Source organism: Manis pentadactyla, chromosome 16, assembly GCF_030020395.1.
Source record: "Manis pentadactyla isolate mManPen7 chromosome 16, mManPen7.hap1, whole genome shotgun sequence".
Taxonomy (NCBI): Eukaryota; Metazoa; Chordata; class Mammalia; order Pholidota; family Manidae; genus Manis; species Manis pentadactyla.
In genome coordinates, this window is record NC_080034.1 from 35,338,220 (window position 1) to 35,362,159 (window position 23,940).

A 23,940-nucleotide genomic window follows, 5' to 3' on the forward strand; every position below is an offset into this window, starting at 1 on the left:
TCATCAAAGGAGGATGGGTGCTCTTTAAAAAAAAAAAAATTGAGGTGTCACTTAGCATATGACAATGCATTTTTCCATATGCATCCACCCATATAGCCACCACTCAGATTAAGGTGTAGAACATTTCCATCCCTAGATGGGATCCCACCTTCTCCTGGGAAACTTATCTTGTGCCCTTCCCAGTTGATAATTTTCCACACCTGCCCAAGGGCAACCACTGTTTAGCTCTCTGTTACTGTAAAATCAGTTTTTCCAGTTTTGAATTTCAAATATATGAAATCATACACTATTTACTCTTTTGTGTCTGAGTTCTTTCACTCAGATTGTGCCTGTGAGATTCAACAATGTCATTGTGTCTATCGGTATCTCTTTTTTTTAATTTCATAATATTCCATTGTATGAATATATCAGAATTTATCACAGTGGTTCTATCACTTTAGTGTTGGATAGTCTTAATAGTTAATGTCATCAAGAGGAGTTAGCTAGTCTTAATGGTGTCATCATCTATTAGCCCCATTCCCAGCCCCATCTCCAATGAGGAAATGCACCTGTCAGGTGGCCAGAGGCATGGGTCTGCTGGTGAGACCCCACCTTTCCTGGCCTGTGCTGGCCGAGCCCTGAGAAAAATCCAGTTTTCTATCTCCTTTTCAATATCCCTTATCAGTCGCTAAAGCTTCTGTCATTACAATACTGTCTGGCTGCAGGCAAGCCACAGAGTCCAAGATTATAGCTTATCTTCCATTGGAGCCTGTCAAATCAATGGCTTCCTTGTTGAGAGGCACCCTGGGCCTCTTGCAGATATCTGTGTGGCCTCCTGGTCTTATCAGCAACTGGCATGTGCATCATGCATTGGTGGGTTGTTTCCTGATGCGATTTCCTGGGGACTTTGAGCACAGATGGTTATCTCTTCCATGTTATGGTGATATTCATGCATTTTCATCACAGGGGAGACAGTTTCAGACCCATTACCCAGATTCTAGGGGGCATCTCATACAGGGGGGATATGCAGATGGCAAAATTCATAGAAAGTGTGAGTTGAAAAAAAACCTCAAGAGGCCATCTATTCCATTCCTCTGTTATAGGCAGGGAAACTGAGGCCCATGAGGTCTCATTTGCCCAAGGTCACAGAGCTTGTCTTTTGTCAACTAGACTAGGTTCATTCATCCATGGCAACCCAACAGGCAGGGTGATCACCTGGACACTCAGACTCTGGGCTGGTGGCAGCTGCCACTGTTCGCAGAACCTGCTGCTGTTTGCAGAAACCCTCATGGTTAAGCATGGCCTGCGTCACTCCTGGTTGCTGACCAACAGGCTTCTCGACCTGCAGCTGGTCTGCCTCTGTGGACTCACCTCTCTAATTAGTTTGTGGCAGTCCCATCAGTGTGGGTTGGAGAGACTCTGTTAAGGTACTACTTGTGGCAACTTTAGACAAACTTAGAGCACTACTAAGTGCTTCTTATTTATCCTGTGTTATTGTCACACCCGCCCTTGTGAGTTCTCAGGCTTGGTAGTATTCTCTCCATTTTAGAGATGGGAAAGTGAAGGTCCAAAGATCACAAATGGTTTACCCTGGGTAATATACTATATAGAACTCTTGCTCTGTCAACCCCATTCTTTGAAGCCTGGTTTGAAAGCTTCCATATAGTCTTCCCTAGAGCCTTCTGTGATTCTTCCTCTCACGACTGTGATGTCTCTGTCCCCTGACCTCCTAGGGCTTTCTGTACCTCTTATACAAAGCTTAGCAACTTCACATGGATTTTCTTGTAAATTCACTCATTCAGTGTTCGCTGAGTGCCTGCTCTATTCAAGGCCTTGTGCTGGGGATACCAAGATGAAGCTCGGTGTGGTAGGTGAAAGACAGGAATCCTGAATTCGATAAACATGAAATTTGACGCTTTGTTTTTTTGCTGGGAGAGATGGGGGATACAGAAGGAGTGAGGGTGTAGGTGAATCATGGATGCTTCCTGGAGAAAGCTACACCCTTTATGTACAGGTTTTTACCTCACCTCTGTGTGCCTCTTTGGAGCAAGGACTCTCTTTCACCCTCTTGTGTCCCCTCTACCTGGGATTAGCTCTCCCACCTCTGCTTTCTCCACCCTCAGCAGTGAGCAGACAGGTGTGAACTTGGGACCTCACCCTCCTTCTCAGAGCCCAAGCATTGGTGGGCCGGGAGCTGCTCTGCCTTTAGGACAATGGGGCTGGACACTGAGGTAGAGGCTGTGAATTTTCCAGCTCAGCCATTTCCCCTTTGGGTCCCCCCAGCCATAGCTTAGCTCCGGTCCCCTAGTGCCAGCTGGAGCCCAGCCCTGGGCATCGTGAGAAAGGTCGGAGGACCCAGTCTTCTGAGAGCCTCCAGGCCCCCGGTGAGGGGTTCTGTTCCCTGGAGAAGCCGGAACAGGCTCAGGAGCAGTGAGGGGAAGGCCGCAGGCTTTAGTGAGGGGCATGTGCAGTCACGGGTTGGGATGTCTGGGTTAGGCTCTCTAAGAGTAGAGCATGGGACAGTTGAGGGAGGTGCAGCTCAGGCAAGAGATCTGCTGAACAGGTGCTCTTGGGAGCAACTACAAGGGGAAGCAGCCAGCAAACATGTGGTTCAGCTGGCTTGGCCTCAGCCTGTTTGCAGCAGGCTCTGGAGCATGAATGGCACCACAGCCGTCAGCCCTTGAGGCAAGGGGCTGGGTGTTTGCACTGCTCTGTCAGTCACTGGGGTGTGTGTATATGTACTGGGGAAGGGGGTGACCTCCTAGACATTTATGGCCCAGGCAGCTCCCATTGGCTAAGAGCAATTCCTTGAGGAAGGTGTGCTTAATGCTCTAGCAGCTAACCCTCACAGCAGCTGGGCAATGGGTGCACCTGACAGCTGTGGGGAGCTGGGTGCAGCCCAAGCAGCCCCCACTACAGCATCTAAGACAGTGGTGCTCACTGAGCCATAATCGGTCTGTACAGATTACAGAGCCCTCCATGCTCAGCAGCTCACTGAAGAGCACAGATCTCTTGCCAGGGGAGTGGGTCGTGGAGGAATTGCTGTTTTATTGACCCCTGGCCTGGGACCCTGGGAGGATTCTTTCCTGAGCTCAAGGGGGTCAGGCCCCTGAGGAATGGCCTGGGGAGGTCTGGGCTGGTCCCTCCCCCCTGACACACTCAGGAGAGAGCCTTAGACTCCCCTGGCCTTGGTGCCTCTTGTCTAACCACCCACCTCTCCTGCCAGCCCCAGCCCAGGCGCAGATCGTACATGCAGGCCAGGCGTGTGTGGTCAAAGAGGACAACATCAGCGAGCGCGTCTACACCATCCGGGAGGGGGACACCCTTGTGCTGCAGTGCCTTGTCACCGGGCACCCTCGGCCCCAGGTGAGCCCCACACCAGCCTGTGCTGGCCCCTCCTGCCCTGACCTCCTCAGTCCCCACCCCACTCCTGGATCAGAGCTGGGGAAGAGGCAGCAGGGGCTGGGGTCAAGAGGCCACACAGCAACGAAGCGGAAGACAGGAGACTGGGACTGGGGAACTCTCTGGAAGGTGAACTCTGTGGGGAAGGGCTGGAGGCTTTGGCTCATTCCCCTGAGAACGCTAACAGCTGAGGGGAAAAGTCAATGTCAGTTGTTCAGCTCCACTCCATTCCACGTATCCAATGAGCAGAGTCTCCCTCAGTTGCCCTTTCAACTGTTGTTTGAGTTTGGGCCTTTGTGCCAACACCATGCTGGGCACTTTCTCCAGTGTTTTCTCTTTAGATCCTCACAACCATGCTGTGAGGAAAACGTTAGGGCCTCCACCTTACAGCTGAGGACAGCGAGGCTCAGGGAGGTTGTTGAATGCCCAAGGGCATTCAAATTCTGAATTTGAATCCAGAACCAGTGTTCTCTGTAGCTTAGCTCACATCCTCCTAGTGTATCCACCTTTGAGTTGGGGGATCCCAGAGTTACCAACAACATATAATACAAGCTGTACTGTAGGAGGCTTCAGGTAGGCAGCCCCACACTCTTCAGGTTAAAAAGACTCAAAGCCATTCAAAGCAATTAGGAAGCAACTGAAGATGAGACTGGAAAAGCCGGGTGAATTTTGCCTTAGATGAGTATATGGTTCAGGCAGGAGTACTGGCCAGTTATGACTGAGGGCTGCTGGGAAGAAGCAGCCGGAATTGGAGATGGGGGTGGGGAGATGGGGGAATTTGCTAGTGAGCTGCTGTGACCTTCAAACACAGCAGACACGGTCTCAACTGGATCCTAGAAAGGCCAGCAAAATACAAAATCCTTGTATAATTTGGGAATAGGGATGGTTTTAGCAGGTTTGGCCTTGAGGCAAGTGGATGGACAAGGAAATCCCTAAAGACTCTTTCAACCTGAAACTGATCACTGCTGCTCCTTCTCAAAGTTTTGTTTAGAAGTGAAACAATGCTGCCCGTGTTCAGGATGGTGGTGCTTATTAGGGATGGTCCTCTGATGCTGAGGAGGCAGCTGGGCCCTCTCTCCCTAAGGCTGTACTGGCCATCTGTGCATGTCCCCTTGTACAACACATGTATGAGTTGTTGTGGCTGTGACTGCGTGTACATGCACCCATTTTTCTATCTCCATCTGTGGTTTCATTGTCCTTCCTGCTAGCTAGGCTCAAATCTGTGGGCTCTGTCCCATCTCATTCCCCACACCTAGCCAGCCTCTGAGGCCTTTCTTTTCATGTCTCTTTGCATGGGTCTTCCTGTATTCCTCATTACCTCCCTAGGTCAGATCTTTAGTCCTCTCCCCCTGGACCACTGCAGGAGACTCTAACTGGCCCCCCATTATGCAACATCTGCACCTCTAGTCCATTCCTGTACCCTGCTCCCAGAATCGTCATCCTCAAACCTGCTACATCATATCAGCTTTGATGGCTCCTCGTTGCCTACCAGTTCAGGCTCCTAGGGGTGGGAAATGAAGATCTCCTAACAGTCTGGCCCCTGCCTGCCTTTCCTGTCTGATCTCCCACTGCCATCCAGTTGAACTTACCCAAGGACACCCTGTTCATTTCTGCTTTAGCCACTGCTGCTCACCTCTCCTGAAATGCCATCTACTTGCTTTTTTGCTCATTTCATTGCAACAAATACTGAGCACCTGCTATGTGCCAAGTACAGTGATGGGTCCTGAGGATACTGTCATCATGGATCATCTAGTCTGATAGGGGAGCAGGGAAGTAGCATCTCCCGGTCCACTTTGTGGTCAGGATAGAGGACTGAGTGGGCATGGAATTCCCCACTCCAAACAAATGGCAAGAGAGAGGAAATCTCGGGGGCCAAAATGAAAAAGGAACCTAGACGAATGGCAGGGAGAGGCTGCAGAACCTGGTCGTTAGAGGGACCTGGAGTGCCTACTCACCTCAGGGATAGTGGCATTAATACACACATGGTGGGGGGTGTTGAGGACACAGGTTCCCTATGGCTGGGAACTGGAACTGGACTCTACCTAAAGCTGGGAGCTCAACAAGGGCGGCACCCCTATGAGTGGGGACCAGAAGATCTCTGTTCCACAGCCCAGAGTGCCAGCAAGAAGCAGATTCTGCTTCAGGGTATGCAGACAGAGTCACCGGGAAAGACCGTAACCCTAAACCTGTCCACTTTCATACATGAGAAACCTGAAGCTGAGAGATAAGTAACTACCAAAGAATGTTTCAAATTCTTAGTCTTCCAGGCAGTAAGTATATACACTTATTTAATCCTCCCAGTGTTCTAGAGGGAAATAATAATATTCTCCATTTACAGATGACAAAAGGAAGTCAGGAGAGGCTGGGTAACTTGCCCACAAATCCGTGCTCTTAACCACTGTACTACGCTGCCTTGTTTAAAGCCTCCTCCATCCGACCCAATTCCCCAGGCTCTTCACTAAGGCATCCTACCCTGTCTGCATGTTCCCACGAGTCTGTTTGAGTTAGGTTGGTAGGCCTATGAATGCGCCACAGGCGCTCAGGAGCAGTTTGGGGGGTGGCAGGGTAGGCATTGTGGTAGGGCCCTCGGCTAGAAGCTGCCACACTCACTGCACGTCTGACTGCCACACCCGGCCTGGCCCAGGTTCGGTGGACCAAGACTGCAGGCAGCGCGTCTGACAAGTTCCAGGAGACGTCGGTGTTCAACGAAACATTGCGCATTGAGCGAATCGCGCGCACGCAGGGTGGCCGCTACTACTGCAAGGCTGAGAATGGCGTGGGTGTGCCCGCCATCAAGTCCATCCGCGTGGATGTGCAGTGTGAGTCCCAGTGGCCCCGGGGGCTCAGGCTGGGAAGGAGTGGGGATGGGGTGGGTGGAGAAGTGACGCCTCCGTGGAGGAAGACAATAGAGGCTTTCTATCTTCTGCACTGCTCTTCCTGCAGTGAGTATCACCTATACCACTCACACACTCCCATCTGTAGTTCCATAGGAACCTGCAAGCAAAGTAGTCAAAGAGGACAGGATGGGTTGGATTATACCCATTCCACAGATGAAGAAATTAAGGTACCAAGAGCCTGTGACTTGTTCATGCACAAAGGTCTCTTGGCTCTAATCCAGTGCCCTTCCCATAGTATCTCCTCTCTGCTTTTGTCCAAGGGGCATGCTGAAACTTTGCTATCCCACCACCTGCAGAAGCAAGCCCCCCTTAGTCCTTGCTACTGGTTGAAAGGGAAGGCCCCAGTCCCTACGTACCCTCCATGGATAGCCCCTTAACCTAAAGAGGCTATTTCCCTACTAGGCACCTGCCTCTGTGCACATCCAAACTGACCTAGGTATCCAGAAGCTGTTGGGTCTGTTTGGCACCATCTTAATGTCTATGGTGAACTAATCCATTCAATATCCTCACGCACCCCCCACTGAGACCCCCAAGTGGTGAGCAATGGAACCCCAGGCCCTCTCCTCTCTTCTCCAGCAGCCACCCAGGGGCCTGCCGAACTCTGGGGCTGAAGGTCATTTTTCAAGTTATTGGTGCTGGAAGGGGCTGGCAGGTATGGCCTGGGCTTCACCAGTGCCCACCTCCACCCGTGGTCTGGATTATGACTTCCGTCCAAGGAGACTGGAAGGAGGGCAGAATGATGGCATGTTAGAACATGTTGTGGGGTGTTAGAATGTGGAATGTTGGTGCCTTTGGTTCACATCCTGGCTGTACATTAGAGTGTCTAGGGGATGTTAAAAAAAAAATACTGATCCCTGAGTCCTTCTGATATAATTGATTGGGGGTGAGTCCCCGGCATTGGGATTTTTTTCTTAAACTTTTTTTTTATTGAGAATCAACCTACATCCAATAGAGTGCACTAAGTCTTAAATGTGCAGTTCAATAAATTCTTACATATGTATGTGCATGTATGTAAGCACCATCTAGTTCAAGAGGATTTCCAAGACCCCAGAAAGTTCCCTCGTGCCCCCTTCCTGTCAATAATCTCCTTAGACGTAATCACTTTTCTGACTTCTGACACCATCAACAAGCTCTTCCTGTCATCAGTTTTAAAAAGAAAATCTCTGTGTGATTCTGTTGGGCAAACGGGTGAGAATCACCAATGAAGTCCAGCTTACCAGTGAGGAAACGAGCCCACAAAGAGAAGGGACTTAAACAGGTCACACTACAAATTAACAGCGAACCTGGGTTTCCTGATATCCAGTCTACAGCTGCTTCCTCCATCCCATGATGGGAGGGTGAAGATAGATAATCCCCTTGCAGGTCTCTGGGGAGGGAGAGCTGGGAAGCCATCAAGTCCAGCCCCACATCTGTAACGGTTTGGTCAAGCTTGCAGGGCTGGGAGAGAGGCTCTCGGGAAGCATCCCTAAGGGTGGCTTAGGTTTCCCTAGGGGTTTCCAGGAGCCCAAGCCCCCCACCTTGGGGTCACCCAGCCCTGACTCCATTGGAGCTGTGCCCTTACAGACCTGGATGAACCAGTGCTGACGGTGCACCAGACGGTGAGCGACGTTCGAGGCAACTTCTACCAGGAGAAGACTGTGTTCCTGCGCTGTACCGTCAACTCCAACCCACCTGCCCGCTTCATCTGGAAGCGGGGCTCCGACACCCTGTCCCACAGCCAGGACAATGGGGTCGATATCTATGAGCCCCTCTACACCCAGGTCAGGACAGGCAGCAGCTGGCCTGGTCCCCTTGTGGCTCACCTACACTCTTCCTTCTGCACCCAACAAGGGAGTGGGGCTTGGGGACCAAGGCCCTTCTGATCTGGAGTCCCCGGGACTGCTTGACTCCAGAAATTTGTTCTGACCCCAGAAGCATGCATTCTGGTTGGGTTTCAGACAACCTGGGGCAGTTGAAATTGGGATAGAAAGGTCAGGGAGTGGTGGTAAGGACAGGAGAGTCCCTAAAGCGATGTGTCCTCCAGGAACATTGCTAGTGAGGAAGGGCACCCTTTCGGAGCAGGCATGTCATCCCTACCTGCTGCTGACTGGCATAGCATTGGGAAGCCATGGGCAGGCATAGCAGGAGTTGGGGACAGAGAGGCGACCCTGCTTCCCACAAGTCCCCTGCGTCCCAGGAGATAGCGATGAAGCCATCTTGCCAGGGAGGGCTTTCAGAGGTGGCTATTCTCAGTGGCAGTCAGAGCTCCGCATGTGGGCATGGCCTGAAGGCCAGCCTGGAGTGGGGAAACTGTGGCCTGCTTCTGGCCCATGTGCAGCAGGACAACCTCAGACCCAGAGAAGCCCAGGGAAGGAGGATGCAGTACCCATCCACGGTTCAGGCTCCCTGAGGATAAGTGGTATGTAGTTTGAGAAGGATAGGGATTAAAATAGGGCTTTGCTTCAGCCCCTGGTTCTGGGTGAATGTGTGTGGGACCCCTGGAGACCCAAGCAGGCCCTTCACTCCAGTGATCCCCTGCTGCCTAGGGGGAAACGAAGGTCCTGAAGCTGAAGAACCTGCGGCCCCAGGACTACGCCAGCTACACCTGCCAGGTGTCTGTGCGCAATGTGTGTGGCATCCCAGACAAGGCCATCACCTTCCGTCTCACCAACACCACAGGTACAAGCACTTCCCCACCCATACCCCTTGCCCACCTGGGCTGACCAGGGGAGAGTGTCCCACCCCCACACAGGACTCCAGGCACATCAACACTAGTGTGTCCCCTCCTCCTGCTGCCTGCCCCCTGCCTTCTTCCACCTCTTCTCCCCCAGTCCGTCCCCGACCTCATGGTTTTTCTAGCCCCTCATCTCCCCATATCCAGCCCTGCCTCATGGTCCCCTAAGACCCTACCTCCTTGTCTTCTTAGTGCCACCAGCCCTGAAGCTGTCTGTGAATGAAACTCTGGTGGTGAACCCTGGGGAGAATGTGACGGTGCAGTGTCTGCTGACAGGCGGTGATCCCCTGCCCCAGCTGCAGTGGTCCCATGGGCCAGGCCTGCTGCCACTGGGTGCTCTGGCTCAGGGTGGCACCCTCAGCATCCCTTCAGTGCAAGCCCGGGACTCTGGCTACTACAACTGCACAGCCACCAACAATGTGGGCAACCCTGCCAAGAAGACTGTCAACCTGCTGGTGCGATGTACGTGGGTCCAGAGGGGTGGGCGGGAGCTCAGGAGGCCCACAGGGTCCTTGTCTTTCAGGAACTGTGAGATGAAAAAGGGGCTGAGGAGGCACGTTCCAGGCACTCTGATTTCCCTGCAATCAGGTGTCTGCAAGCAGATGGCAGGACTAAAATTTATATAAGGTTTTATTTACAGCTTACCATCTACATTTCTAATTTATAACCTCAACCGTCCAAGAAGCAGTTAGGGCTGGTGTTGACTATCTACATTTTTTTTTTTAATTGGTAGGCTGAGGCTACAAAAAGCTAACTGGATGCAGTCTTCAAGAGAATTTCCTGGCTTTCTTCCTGTACAATGTTTCTACACGATTAATAGAATTAAAGTGAAAATAAGACACATTTCCATATACCTCATATGTAAATCTTTATTAGCAAAGCATTTCAGTGTATCTGAAGGTAATTACTAAATGTAAAAATGATACAAAGTTTGGAACACAATTAAAGAAGTACACTTTCCTTACTAAACCTTAGCCTTGGTAGTTATCATTAGCTGCTTAATATGATCCTGATTTTGCTACTCTGCTTTAAGGAGAAAACCTTAAATTCTTCTGCTTGTGAAGCTTTAGTTTGTTTGTTTGTATTTTAAATTTAAAGATCCAAGCTTGTTTCCAGCTCTTTAGCACTTGAAATAAAGTACAGTTTCTGTCAAATTTAATCGAGTCTTCTGATGAAAGGGACTCTTTTTGGTCATCTCTTACTGAGCAGTCTCTCCCTCTCACTCTTCTCACAAAAAGAAGCTAGCTCTCTATGACTTTTTATTTAATCAGAGCAAGAAAGACAGTAGCCAGATTGTCACTATTTGATGACTACTTTTTCCTTTGATGGTACTTTTCCCATCAGAAAAATTATATTTTTCGCTACCTGATTCCATTTGGCCTTTAAAAGCTGAGTTGATGAGATTGCAGTTTACTTCAAATCCTTATGGTCGCCTCTAAGGGCAGCACACAGCCTGCCTTGCCCAGCCCAGTTGTTCTTTATGGCTGTTGTACCAGGGTCCTGTCTAATTAGCACCCAGTATTAACAATTCTAACTCTTGGCTTATATCAAACAATATTCAGATTTCTAAAGAGGCCAGACCCTTTTCTTTTTAAACTCTGTATTTTTGCATAACTGCATGTAAAATGATTGTATTGGGCTTCTATTATGAAATCTCACAAAGTTGTTGCAAAGGCTTAATCAGCACAAAGGGGTAAAATGTGCAAATTAAAATTTCCCCTCAGTTCCCTTAAGTCCCACTCTTTAGATAGAAGCACTCCTACATTCTGGTGCATCCTTCCAAAATTTATATTTTGCATATGCAAGGTTTAAAACAAAAATAAAATAAAGCAGTGTAGTGGTTAAGAGCACAGGCTCTGAGTCTAAATTCAAGGTTAGATACCTTTTTGGGAAAGTTACTTAAATTCAGCCTCAATTCCTTCCTTTGTAAAAGGGGGACAAAGTGCCTCACTCAAAGATTGTGGGATGGGTTAAAGAATAAACCCACATAAAGTGCTTAGAACAGTGCCTCTCACATGGTGTATGTTCAATCAACAGTGGCTATAATGATTACTAAATTTAGTTTTCTACAGTGAGCTTTTTTTAACTTTAAAAATGCATCTGAATGAGCAGAACAATTTCTAAGCAAACTGATGGGTTATCTATGGTGGAGGCTTGGGGAGTGGCTTAGCCCCCAACCTCCAGGAGGGCCGGTTTGAGGGGAGTAGTTGGGTCTGCATGGGGGTGGGACATAGACTCCTGACTTTGGGCAGCCCCAGCCACCCTTCCCTCCCTGTCCACCTTCAGCCATGAAGAATGCCACGTTCCAGATCACCCCAGATGTGATCAAAGAGAGTGAGAATATACAGCTGGGCCAGGACCTGAAACTGTCATGCCATGTGGATGCAGTGCCCCAGGAGAAGGTGATCTACCAGTGGTTCAAGAATGGCAAGCCTGCACGCATGTCCAAGAGGCTGCTGGTGACCCGAAACGACCCTGAGTTGCCTGCCGTCACTAGCAGCCTAGAGCTCATTGACCTGCACTTCAGTGACTATGGCACCTACCTGTGCATGGCTTCCTTCCCAGGGGCACCAGTCCCCGACCTGAGCGTCGAGGTCAACATCTCCTCTGAGACAGGTGGGCAGCTGGAGGGGTACTGGGGAGGTGTGAGGGAACCGAAGAGATCCACAGAGGGGAGGTAGGGGCAGCAGCTTGGGAAAGGGAGGCTAGAGTGAGGAGAACACCATTTATTTGTTCATGTTACACACATTTATTAAGCACCTATTATATGCTGGGCACTGTGCTAGGCACTGGGGTACAGTGGTGGGCAAAATAGGTCTGCCTTCATTGAACTAAGAAGGAAGGCAAACATTTTTCAGATAGTCTCACAAATAAATATATCATTGCAAACTATGGTATCTGAAAGTCAGCAGTTTGCTCAGAGAGAATGTTTAATCTGAGATCTGAGGGAGAGGTAGGATTTTACTCAGCAAAGGAGAGCAAGGGAGGGTGGCAGAGAAAGGCAAGCCAAGGAACAGCATGTGCAAAGGCACTGAGGCAGGAAAGTGTAGGGGCCATTTGAGGCACTGAAGGAAGGACAGTGGCCAGAATGGAGTGAGATGAGAGATGTGATGAGATAAATAGCAATAATGAAATAATAATGGCTAACATTTATTGAGTATTTACTGTGTGTTCTGATGGTTTTATATTTATCTCATTTGCCTTCATGATTTACCTTATGCGGTGGATAGTTTATATTCAATTTTTAGAGATGAAGAAACAAGCTCAGAGTTGAAGAAACTTAACTAAGATAACAGTAGTAAGTTGTGGAGCTGGGATTTGAACCCAGGTAGTCTGACTTCAGAGGCTGCTGTCAGCCACCCCTGAAGGGTTTACATTTGTGGGGATTTGGAGGGGATGATTTTGGAGCGGTCTTGAGAATCTCATCTCCAGCCCTCAGCACCTCACACTGAGTTGCTGACTGAGTTTGGCTAGGCCTCTTTAACTCTCTGGGCCTCAGTCATTCAATGTGAGACACTGAATCAGACGGTCTTGGAGGTCCCTCCCACCCTGACATCTGCATAGGGATCTGCCAGGTAAAGCTGGAGGGATCAGGAAAGGCTTCTGGATGGGCACAGACCTGAGCTGGGCTTTGGGAGTGCACCAGGCTTCCATAGGGCACACAGAACATTCTGCAAGTCACTGTGTGCCCAGCCATGAGTGAGGAGCTAGGGACCCAGACACAAACACTACAGCTGTGTCCTGGCCAGGGAGAAGGAGTGGGGAAAGGCAGTAAATGAAGGTGCAAACCTTAGAAGTAGGACACAGGAGCCAAAGGCGGGTCTGCGATCATCCTGGGGACACAGGAGAAGGAGTGCCAGGATGCCTGGGAAGTCTCAGAGGTGCCATGCTCCATGAGAGCATTTGCTACGTGGGGGGACAAGCCCAGGAGAGAAGGGGACAGGGAGGCTCCAAGGTGTACAAGACTTTGTGTCCAGGTAGTACTTTCCTTACAAGTAGATTGCACAACAGGGACACAGGATGGGAGGAGGGAAGATGAGACTGGGTTGGGGGCAGAGGCCAGAGCACAAAGGTCTTGTTTGTAGAGCCAAGGAGTTTGAACTTTAACCTGAGGGCAGTGGGGCCGTCAGAACTGGCAGACGGCTGGGGTCACAGAAGTGTTGGGACCTGGATGTTTTAGAAACAGGAAAGTCAATGAGGCACAGGGCCATTTCCTCCATTTGGCTCATAAGCCTGATGCTTAGGACATGGAAGCTCCTTTAGGGCCTATGAAAATGGTTTAGACCTGGGGAAAGAAATTAGTTGGTTCTAAAATACAGAAAGAAAACTGCTAAATTAAAGCCAATAAATGTATAAATGTTTACAGAGTATAAATTATGCTAACTAAATAAATGGACCTCGGTTTGCCTTGTAGAATTATTTACAATTTATATTTAGTGTAGAACATTTTAATTTGTTTGATGAGATCCATAGAAGTCTTTAAAAGATCCTCCATTTGGGCGATGTGTTGGGTTGGATTAGGTTTGGCTGTGAATAACGGAAAAACCCTAAATAATAGTGGCTTAAACGAGCTAGCTATGTATCCCTTCTTCATTTAAAAGTGAGCAGCCCAGGCTGGAATAGCAGCTCTGCTCCTAGTTCTCAGAGACCCAGACTCCATCTCGTCTTACTATTCTGTTATCCTTAGCATGTACCACCTCGTCCATGATGGCAGTACCGGCTGCAGCTATCAAATCTGCATTCCAGCCTGCGGACAGAGCAAGAGAAGAGGGGCCTCTTTCTCTAAAGTCCCTTATTTTCCTTCACATCCCATTAGCCAGAATTTAGTCACGTGGCCACCGCTAGCCGTAAGGCAGACTGGGAGATCTAGTTTTTATTCTGGCGTGTGCCCTGCTAAAAGCCAGATGTTCTGTTATTTTGGAAGAAGGGTAAGGATGTTGGGGGATAGATTAACGATCTATGGCAACACTCGGAAAGAAAAGATTGAGGCTTTAACGAGAGCAGGGCCAGTGGGCAGCAGAGAGGAGATATTTAGTAGAACCTCTTAAAAGGAGGAATCCCCCAAACTTAGCAAAGAGGAAAGAAGAATAGGCCAAGACACATCAGTTCTCTAAATTGGGAGACCCTGCGGTAGAGACACAAGAGGCGGAGAGGATTTGGAGAGATGAGTTCTGCTTTGGTGATGTCGGGGTTCTGTGGGACGTCTGGGCTGGGGAAGGTAGGCTTGCACCTAGGGGGAGGGAAGCAGAAAGCTGCAGAGGAGAGGCCAGTGGGGAGCTCTAACCCTGCTCCTACCCACCCTCCAACTACCCCTGCAGTGCCGCCGGCCATCAGCGTGCCCAAGGGCAGAGCCGTGGTGACCGTGCGTGAGGGCTCTTCCGCTGAGCTGCATTGCGAGGTGCGGGGCAAGCCGCGGCCACCGGTGCTCTGGTCCCGCGTGGACAAGGAGGCTGCGCTGCTGCCCTCGGGGCTGCCTTTGGAGGAGACCCCCGACGGGAAGCTGCGGCTGGAGCGCGTGAGCCGCGACATGAGTGGGACCTACCGCTGCCAAACAGCTCGCTATAATGGCTTCAACGTGCGCCCCCGCGAGGCCCAAGTGCAGCTGAACGTGCAGTGTGAGTCCCACTGCCCCACCCGGACTGCCTTCCTAGCTGTCCCTCCCAGTTGCCAGGCCTGCAGCCTTTACATCCTGTCACCCACCCCAGTCCAACCAGACCTTTCCACCTACTGCCCATACCCCTAAACCCTCCTTGATAACCCTGGCCTCTGAGGCATGGAAGCTCTGACCCTTGCCACACTTCCATTATCAAGTGTCCCCCCATCTTCATTTCCAAGGACCTAGTGAGCCAAAAAAACTGATTTTGACAGGTAGAAATGGGGGCGGGGTATTGAAGGAGGAAGGACCTTAAAGGGAAGCCACTGTGTCTGATCGTATACTGATGAGACGTAACTCTCTGCATGCCAAACACCCATCTAAGAACCTTTTAATCCGCTCATTTAAGCCTCCACTGCCCTATGAAATAGATTCTATCATTTCCCCGTTTTTTACAAATAGAGAAACTGAGTCTTAAGAGAGATTAATTTGTGTAAAGGCTTACAGTAGTTACTGGCAGGGGTGGGATTTGAACCTAAGCTATCTAGCACCGGGGATCATGCTCCAAATGTAGACATTGTGCTGCTTTTGATTACATGGGGGAAGAGGGGACCATTTGAGGCCTAAATAGAGAGGCCCAGTCTGGGAAGCATGGCTGGAGGGAATGACTGGAGGTGATACAGGTATCTATCTACTGGAACGGGAGGTATGAGCATGACTGTGGTATGAGTATGTTGCTGGTGTATATCCGCTTTGAGATCACCTCCAGGCTGGGGGGCACTGGAGTAGGGGTGAGTGCATTGTCTCCCCTTGGGGCCGCTCCTCAGACCCCAGTCGGCCTTGCTCACCACCGCTCCCGCCTCCAGTCCCGCCGGAGGTGGAGCCCAGCTCCCAGGATGTGCGCCAGGCGCTGGGCCGGCCGGTGCTCCTGCGCTGCTCGCTGCTCAGAGGAAGCCCCCAGCGCATCGCCTCAGCCGTATGGCGCTTCAAAGGGCAGCTGCTCCCTCTGCCGCCCGCTGTCCCTGCCGCCGCAGAGGCCCTGGACCATTCCGAGCTGCGCCTCGACGCTGTCACCCGCGACAGCAGTGGCAACTATGAGTGCAGCGTCTCCAACGATGTGGGCGCGGCTGCCTGCCTCTTCCAGGTCTCGGGTGAGCGCCCAGTCGGTCCCGCCCCACCCAGCTGCGCCCACCTAGGGCCAGGCCCCACTCCAACTCCAGCCTGCCTACCCCAGGTTTAGGCCCCTACCCTTCCAAGACCCGCCTGCCAGGCTTAGATCCAGCCCACGAGGCCCGGATCCAGTCAAGACCTCTTTACTCACTCCCACTCCAGGACTAGGCCTCCCCTTTCGAAGCCCGTCTATACCTAAGCCCAGCCCTTTAACTTGGGCTCTGACAGCCCCCGCCCCTTCAAGCCCGGCCTTCACCTCTCACCCCTATAGCCCAAGGCTCCCCGTAGGGGCCCTTCCCTTTGAAGGCCGTCTACCCCAAGCCTAGGCCCCGCCCACAGGAGGTGTAAGCTCCACCTCTTCTAGCTTCACCAATCCCAGCCGTTCGGGTAGCGGGCCCCTTCCAGCCCCGCCCACACCAGTTTAGAACCGCCCAGACGAGCCCTGCGCCGGCGGGTCGTGGGTGGTGCGGGGTCCGCCCGCACACTTTCCCTGAACTGTCAACCCAGAGAATCAGGCCCCTTTGTGCCCAGAAAACCCTCTCAGTCCCATCTCTTCATCACATCATTTCCAGGTGGGCTGTTTGGGGCTGCAGACAGGCGTGGGTGGGTCAGAAAGGGGTGGGGGGCGTGGTGAGGAGAAAAGCCCACCATGTTGCCGACGCCCTCCCTCTTCCAACAAGGGGAGAAGTGGCTCCCTGTCAGAGCTGGTGGCAGCGCCCTGGGGGAGGCCCCCGATGTGCCTGTCCCCCAGTCCACCTGACCCCCCGCGCTCCCAACAGCCCCCGACTGTCTGGGGGCCCCTTCAGCTCTTGTTTGGCTCTCCGCACGTAACAGCAGGGGGCGAGGACAGCAGGCCAGGGGCCACCTCTCCAGCCCTCCCCCCGCCAAGCCCTGCCAGCCAGAGGCCCCTGTGACATTTCCCACCCCCTCCCCCTCTCCCCTGTTCTCCCACACTTTCCCTGTCTGCCCTCCTTTTTGCCTCTCTCTATCGTTCCCTCTCACTTCTCTTCTTTCTACCTCAATGTCCTTGGGCCTTCTTTGTGTTTTTCCCCCAACACACCGTCTTCTCTGATACCCTCCTCTATGTCTTCCCAAATTCTCTTTTCTGTCTTTTCCTTGGCCTTTCCTCTCCGTTCTCACCAATACCACCCCTTGGAATTCTCCATCTCCCTTCTCTTCATTTCCCACTTTCCCTCCTACCCCACCTTCATCCTCGATGTTCTCTTTACCCACCATCTCCCCTCCTCACAATATTCCCCTCTCCTTATGTCCCCCACACCCTCTGTCTTTCACCCCCTTCTTCTGTCTCCCTGTCCCGGGCCTTCTCTTTCTGTGTCTCTCCCATCCCCCACCCTCCACGGCCCCGTGCCCCCTCGCCACCCTCTCAGCCAAAGCCTACAGCCCGGAGTTTTACTTCGACACCCCCAACCCCACCCGCAGCCACAAGCTGTCCAAGAACTACTCCTACGTGCTGCAGTGGACCCAGAGGGAACCCGATGCTGTCGACCCCGTGCTCAACTACAGACTCAGTGTCCGCCAGGTGGGCCAAGGGGGATGGGATGGGGCCCGGTGCAGGCTGAGACTGGGAATGCTCATCAAGCCAGGGGAAGGGGTTGGAGGTGCGGCTTGGACGCACTGACCCTCTTACAGAAACCCTTCCGAGCCAGAGAAAAAGTGCTCGGGACACAGCAGCAATATCTGGGAGGCTCCTAGGCCCATCCCCTCTGGATGTATGGTCTGGGTCCAGCCCTGAGAATTGCACTGGGTCTGTAGGGTGCATAAGAGGAGGGTGGAGGGTTGGGGCAGAGCCAGCTCTGCTCACAAAACACAGAATCTACTCTTGGGTCAGGAACTTAAGGCAGGGGAGTCAGTGTCATCCCCAGGGTCTCTAGAATGCAAGGCCAGAGCCACTACTGTTCTCATGCCCAGCCCGATTCCATGCGGCTCTGTCCAACCCAAGACACAGTTGGTGTGGAGGATAAGAGCGTGGCTCTGGGGCAGACTGCCTAGGCTAGAATGTGGCTCTGTGTGAGCTTGAGCAAACTGCATCTGTTTGGCCTCAGTTTCTTTATCTGTAAAATGGGGGCAATTATAATACTCTACCTCATAGGATTGTTATTTTGAGAAGTGAATGAGTTAACAATGGCAAATCACTTTGGACAGTGCCCAGCACACATTTAATTATTGTTCAATACATGCTGCTGTGACTTATTAGCAAGACAGGAGATGGCATGGAAAAGGTGATTGCCCTTCCTCACAGATGAGGAAACTGAGGGCTGGCTTCCTAGTCCTTTGTTCTTTCTGCTGTCTGATACTGCCCCTCACTCCAAGTCACACCAGGGCCTGGGCTGGTGCTCTGGTGGAGGGCATGGCTGGCTGGGCATCTGGGAACTCCCTATATCTACAGTTGAATCAGCACAATGCCATGGTGAAGGCCATCCCCGTGCGGCGTGTGGAGAAGGGGCAACTGCTGGAGTACATCCTGACCGACCTCCGCGTGCCCCATAGCTACGAGGTCCGCCTCACCCCCTATACCACCTTCGGGGCTGGTGACATGGCCTCCCGCATCATCCACTACACAGAACGTAGGTGGTAGTCAGGGGGCAGTGAGGGTGGGCCCCTCTCATGTCCAGGGGACCCCTCCACCCTCTTCACATGGGGCTCCCCACTGTCAGCTTCCTACTTCACCACTGCAGGCCAGGCCTCTAGTTCTGGCCCTGGGAACCCTGTCCCCTGGTGCCAAGCCTGTACACCCTTTGCATAGTCCCACACCTCAGTTCTGACTTAGTTTTTCTGCTTGCTTTCTTAGCCATCAGCTCTCCCAACCTTTCAGGTGAGACACCCTTACCCCTACTTCCCCTTTCCCTGCATGACACAAAATCTCTCCTGGTAGAAGAAAGGGACCCCAAGAGATACCCAGAGGGAAAATGGGGTGGAGGCCAGCAGTTGGAAGGAGAAGCAGAAAGAAACAAGGCTGGGCTTAGAAATATTTGCATCCAGATTTATTCCAGGATTAAAGGTGGGAGTGGGGGTTCAGGGATGGAGTTAGGGTACATCTCGAACTCAGGGACTTTTGTTCTCACTCAGCACCATTCATTGTCCCTGAAAAAAAATAGACCAGGCTGATCCCCATGGCCTGTTCCCTGGGGCAAGGGTCCTCAGTCTGGACCCATGGACACTCCCGCCTAAATGATCTCTGTATAGAATTCAGGGGGCCCATTAAGCTGAACTCTGGAAGGGCAGACAATTACTTTTGATGTTCCCTTCAGCATCTCCAGTGATGAATGCGGGCAACAGGCCACAGTGTGATCACCACCTGTGACTTTATCATGAGTAGAAATCTGTTGTTTTCACGTCACCTTAAAGTTGTTGCAGCTATCTCTAAATATCATTTACATTCATTAGTATTTCAAAACCATGGCAATTATTAGACCTAACACTAGATCTTGTTATTTAATTAGATAATGAAGAAGCCCATTTATTATTATATCACAAATTTGTTTTTGAAATATTTTGACAGCTGTATCTCAATTGGTTTCCTTTGTAACTGTGTATTTCACTGCATGTGTCTAAAATCGTTATTCTGAGATGGGGTCCTTAAACTTCACTAGATGCCAAAGAGTGTGTGGCATAAAAACATTAAGAAGTTCTTCTCCAGAACAAATTTGTCAGGGATCCATGCCTAGTTTCTCAAGTTCTGGAATTCTGGGCCCACTGCTTGGATGCTTGGGAGCAGCCTCAGGGTGGCCAGGGAGGGTGAAGCTGAGCCAGGGGCCTGAGGAGGCTGACCTTCTTTGTCTCGCCTCCACTCCCCACCCCAACACAGACAACACCTGCCACTTTGAGGATGAGAAAATCTGTGGCTACACCCAGGACCTGACAGACAACTTTGATTGGACACGGCAGAATGCACTAACTCAGAACCCCAAGCGCTCCCCCAACACAGGTCCCCCCACTGACATCAGTGGCACTCCTGAGGGTAAGGACATGGCCTGCTGCTAGGAATGGAGGACTGCTTCAGGAGGAGGTCTAGCCCTCATGGAGCCCCAGTCTGAGGGGAAACACAGCCCTGCCCTCGGGGAGCCCCTGTCTGAGGGGGAGACATGGCCCGGCCCTCGGGGAGCCCCAGTCTAAGGGGAGACACAGCCCTGCCCTCCAGGAGCCCCAGTCTGAGTCCCTGAGCTGTGCTGTGAGGCAGGGAGGACAGGGTGGATGGGATGAGACACCTGGGATGCAGGCAGGTGAGGCTCAGGCAGAGGAGGCGGGTGGACGGAGGCATGGTGGGGCATGGGGAGGCTGTTGGCGCACTCCCCTTCCCCCACAGGCTACTACATGTTCATTGAGACATCAAGGCCCCGGGAGCTGGGGGACAGAGCACGGTTGGTGAGTCCCTTGTACAATGCCAGCGCCAAGTTCTACTGTGTCTCCTTCTTCTACCACATGTATGGGAAGCACATCGGTGAGTCGGGGACCAGGCAGTCTGCCTGAATGTGTGCGGGGCTGGGAGGGGAGTGGGTGTCCACAGGATGACAGGTACTGGCCCACACAAGCCTGGGCTTCCCAGCTTGGCTGAATTGCACATCCTTGGGAGGGATATGGGCAGAATCTGGGCAAGGGATTAAGCCCAGAGCCAGCCTGGCTGAGATTTTGAGATGATCAAGGCTTCCTGAGTCTGCAAAGGAAGTGGCTCCGGCTGGATGAGATGCAAGTCCTGAAGCAGATGGAGAAAACAGCTAAGGGGTTACATGTATTGAGTTCCTGCCAGGTGCCAGGTGACATCCCCCAGGGGCTCTGCATTTGTGGTCTCATTACCCTCACGGATACCAACTGAGGGAGGTGTTACCATGTAAAGCATAAAAGTTAAGTAGTTCCCTGAGATCACACAGCACCCCAAGTCTGTCTGACCCCCTCAAAGCCCTAAACACAGGGCTGGAAGGCTGCTTCTTTGTGAGCAGTGAGAGGAAGTCCTGCTTCCTAAGTGTGGGTGTGAACCTACAGAATGCCCTGTGGGAAGATATGGCCCTGGTGGGAGTGTCCCATTGATCAGTCAGCTCATCAGTTCAGCCCTCACTTCCAGACAGGGGCCAAGACGTCTGGTAACAGTTTGACCCTGGAGGCCTGGTTGTGGAAGACTCTGCTGAAGAAATGACAGTTTTTAAAACTTTTATTCATTTATTTACTTACTTATGGGAAAGGTAATGTATTTTGCATTACACTTTCAAGAGGTACAAAAGGGCGCATAAGCAGAGTCCCCCCACCCATCCCAGTCCTTCTGCCATCTAGGGCCCCTCCCCAGAAGCAACTGATATACTAGATTTGGGGGCAAATTTCCAGAAATACTTTATGCATGTAGAAGCCAATATATACCTTCTACACACTCCCCCCATTATACATATATCCCCCTCCATTCTACACACACTGTTCTGTGTCTTGCCTTTGTCTCTGAATCGTACATCTCAGTGACCATGCCTTATCAGGCCACAGAAAGCCTCGTTGTTTTCCTTGGCTACACAGTAGAAGTGACTTTGAAACAAAAATAGACATAAAGGCTTATTATGGAGACATCTCACTGCTGGAGTGATGGGGCAACCTGAACTAATGAACTAGAATGGGGTGGGATGGAAGGCTCTGCATCCACTGGGGCCCCCAGACCATCCATACAGACCAGTTTGCCCATGACTGGGTCTGGACTTTGTGAGAAGTTCCCTGGTGGGGTGGGTGGGGTAGGTGGGGTAGGTGACCAGGACTGCCCCGCCCTGCCCAGCTTGGGCATTTGGTTTCCCTAGCAACCAATTCAAACCAAGTCTGGTTTCCTCCCACTTTCCCGATCTAACACTCAGTTTGCTCATTTCCGCCTGGCTCAGAAGGCGCACTGGTGACCCGGCAGCCACAGGGAGCATGCTGGACCCAGTGTGGCCCTGGGAAACTGAGCCTTATGAGCTGGGATATCCAGGTAGCAGAGAAAGCCCCTGGGGAGCAGTAACTGCTCCCAAGCTGGCTTGGTGTTCCCCAGAAGGTGGAACAAACACAGTCAGTGAAAATTACCTGGAGGCAGATTGGATTCTACCTGAGGAAGACCCGGCCATGGTCAGATCTGCCCAGCAAAGGAATGGGCTACCCTGTCCCTGGCCAGGAGGACTGTCCTGCAGGGAGGCTGTAAAGGAGAGACCCCTATTGTAAGTCCGGTTACTCCCTGCCCGTCTCCTTCCATTACTGTCCTCTCCAAGCTTCCCATAGCTGATCTGCCCCTGCCTGCTGCTCTGACCTCATTTTCTGCCTCTCTCCACCTGGCTCCCTCTCAGCTCCAGTACACTTGCTTTTCCTTAAATAATTGAGGCAGCTTCCGCCTTAGAGGCCTTTGCTCGTGACATTCCCCTGGCCTGGAATGTTCTCCCCTGCCCCTCATTCAGGTCTCCTCTGAGAGGTTCCTGACAGCCTCATCTAAAATACCTCTCTATTCCTTTCCCTGCCTTAATTTCCTTTGTCTTGCTTACCACCAATAGAATATAAATGCCAAGAAGGCAAGGTCTTATCTTACCCACTGATGTATCTCTAGTGCCTAGAACAGTGTCTGGCACATAGTGGTGCTCAACTAGTTAAGTGAATGAATGAATAATAGGGAGGCCTGAGCTTGATGAACCCTGAGATAACTTCTAGCCCTGAGATTCTATGAAAGTCCTTGTTTAGTCCTGACGACTTTCATGAAAAGTTTCAGCATCCAGTTATTGTGAACTGATAGCAACCAGATGCAGACTTTCCCTGAAGGAGTCAAGTAAGGAGAAGATGTGAACCCAGTAACTGCCACACCACAGAGCAGATTGTGCTCTAGGCCTGGGAGCTGCTGTTTAAGGACTCAGAGTTCATAGGAGGCATATAGGACTCCCGGCTCAAATGTAGGACAGCTTCTTGGAGGAGGTGACATAGCAGCGACGCCTTGAAGCACAAGGATTTGGCCAGGGGAGCTTGATAGGGGAAGACACCTCAAGCAGTGAGAACAGCCTGAGCAGAAGCCCAGAGGCTGGACAAATGGAGCATGTCCAGGCTCCAGCGTGTAGTTCCGTTTGGCTTTGGAGGTAGTGAGGAAGAAAGGGAAGAATGTAGTGAGCAGGCCCACTCGTAAGGGAGGTCGAAGGTCTGGGGGCCTGGGATGACTCCTGTGAAAGCTGTCAGGAAGCCCTGATCAGGGGAGATCTTGGAGCTGATGGGGTGCTCAGGGAGGGGGGCAAAAATTCAATCTTTGAGTGGTGAAAAGGTGGAGTTCCCCCATTAGAGTCTGTGGGCAGGATGGTGGAGGAGGAAGAAAAGGTACAGGGATTGAGGCTAGACCCCAGGGGGATAGGAACAGGGGCAGGAGCTCCAGGAGGGGGAGGAGAGAGCAGTCCCTGTGGGCCTGGTGGGGACCCCGAAAAGCGTTGGGGTGGGACCTTGTTGAAGCCAGTGTGGCACCTCCCGACCCACCAGGTGCTGGTTACAGTCCCTCATGGCCCCATATGCTGGTGAGGGTCCCCCGCCCAGGCCTGGGGCAGCTGCTGGGGAAGGGGGTACTTCTTGCTGTGCTGGTCTCTCCTCTTCCCTCCCTTCCCACCCCACCTGGCAACTCTGGGCACCAGCTGTCCTCAGACCTTGTGTCTCACAGACTCTCCTTGGTCCAAGCCAACTCCTTTCATCTCAGGCAGGTAACACTCGGTGGCTACCCCACCACGAGCGCTCTGTCTATCTGATGTCACAGATGGTATGGCGTTGTCTCTGGGCAATGCCATAGAAATGCCAGCCACCAGGTGCCATCCAAATTGATTCCCCTGCCCTCTGAGCCAGGTCTTTAATGTCACTGGGGGCTCAAGATTGGCTGCAAGAGCCAAGGAAGGGGCGTGCCATTGCCTGTGTGCTGTTAGCCCAGCCGTGATCCCCTCCCTTTCTTCCTGTGCCCCTCAGCACCTCCAGAATTCCAGGCCCCTGTGGCTGTAGGCAGAGGTTAGCCTATGGGCTCAGCACCCATAGGATAACACCTTCAAAATTTCACTTTCACTTCTCTTTTTACCATGTCTATATAGCACAAAAACTAATATCTTTCTTTAAATCAAATCACACTTTTTTCCTAGCTTTATCCTAAGCATCAGTATTAGAGAAATCATGGATTTGAAGGACTAGCTTTATTCACCTCTTGAAACATACATGAGTATTGAAAA

At 51.7% G+C, this 23,940-nt stretch overlaps 1 protein-coding gene across 2 annotated transcripts in view; it reads left to right on the top strand.

Annotated features, from left to right (window-relative positions):
* Positions 1-23,940, top strand: part of MDGA1 (MAM domain containing glycosylphosphatidylinositol anchor 1) — a 51,958-nt gene that overhangs the window by 25,999 nt on the left and 2,019 nt on the right. The window contains exons 2-14 of one of the 2 annotated variants that reach the window (XM_036907134.2): positions 3,206-3,345; positions 6,026-6,200; positions 7,842-8,038; positions 8,804-8,936; positions 9,184-9,453; positions 11,278-11,607; positions 14,310-14,606; positions 15,451-15,735; positions 17,143-17,294; positions 18,162-18,339; positions 18,564-18,587; positions 19,581-19,733; positions 20,079-20,213. In XM_036907134.2, coding sequence (XP_036763029.2) covers positions 3,206-3,345; positions 6,026-6,200; positions 7,842-8,038; positions 8,804-8,936; positions 9,184-9,453; positions 11,278-11,607; positions 14,310-14,606; positions 15,451-15,735; positions 17,143-17,294; positions 18,162-18,339; positions 18,564-18,587; positions 19,581-19,733; positions 20,079-20,213 — 2,469 coding nt within the window. The remainder of the gene's footprint in view (positions 1-3,205; positions 3,346-6,025; positions 6,201-7,841; positions 8,039-8,803; positions 8,937-9,183; positions 9,454-11,277; positions 11,608-14,309; positions 14,607-15,450; positions 15,736-17,142; positions 17,295-18,161; positions 18,340-18,563; positions 18,588-19,580; positions 19,734-20,078; positions 20,214-23,940) is intronic. The other variant, XM_057493950.1, reaches the window with a different exon arrangement.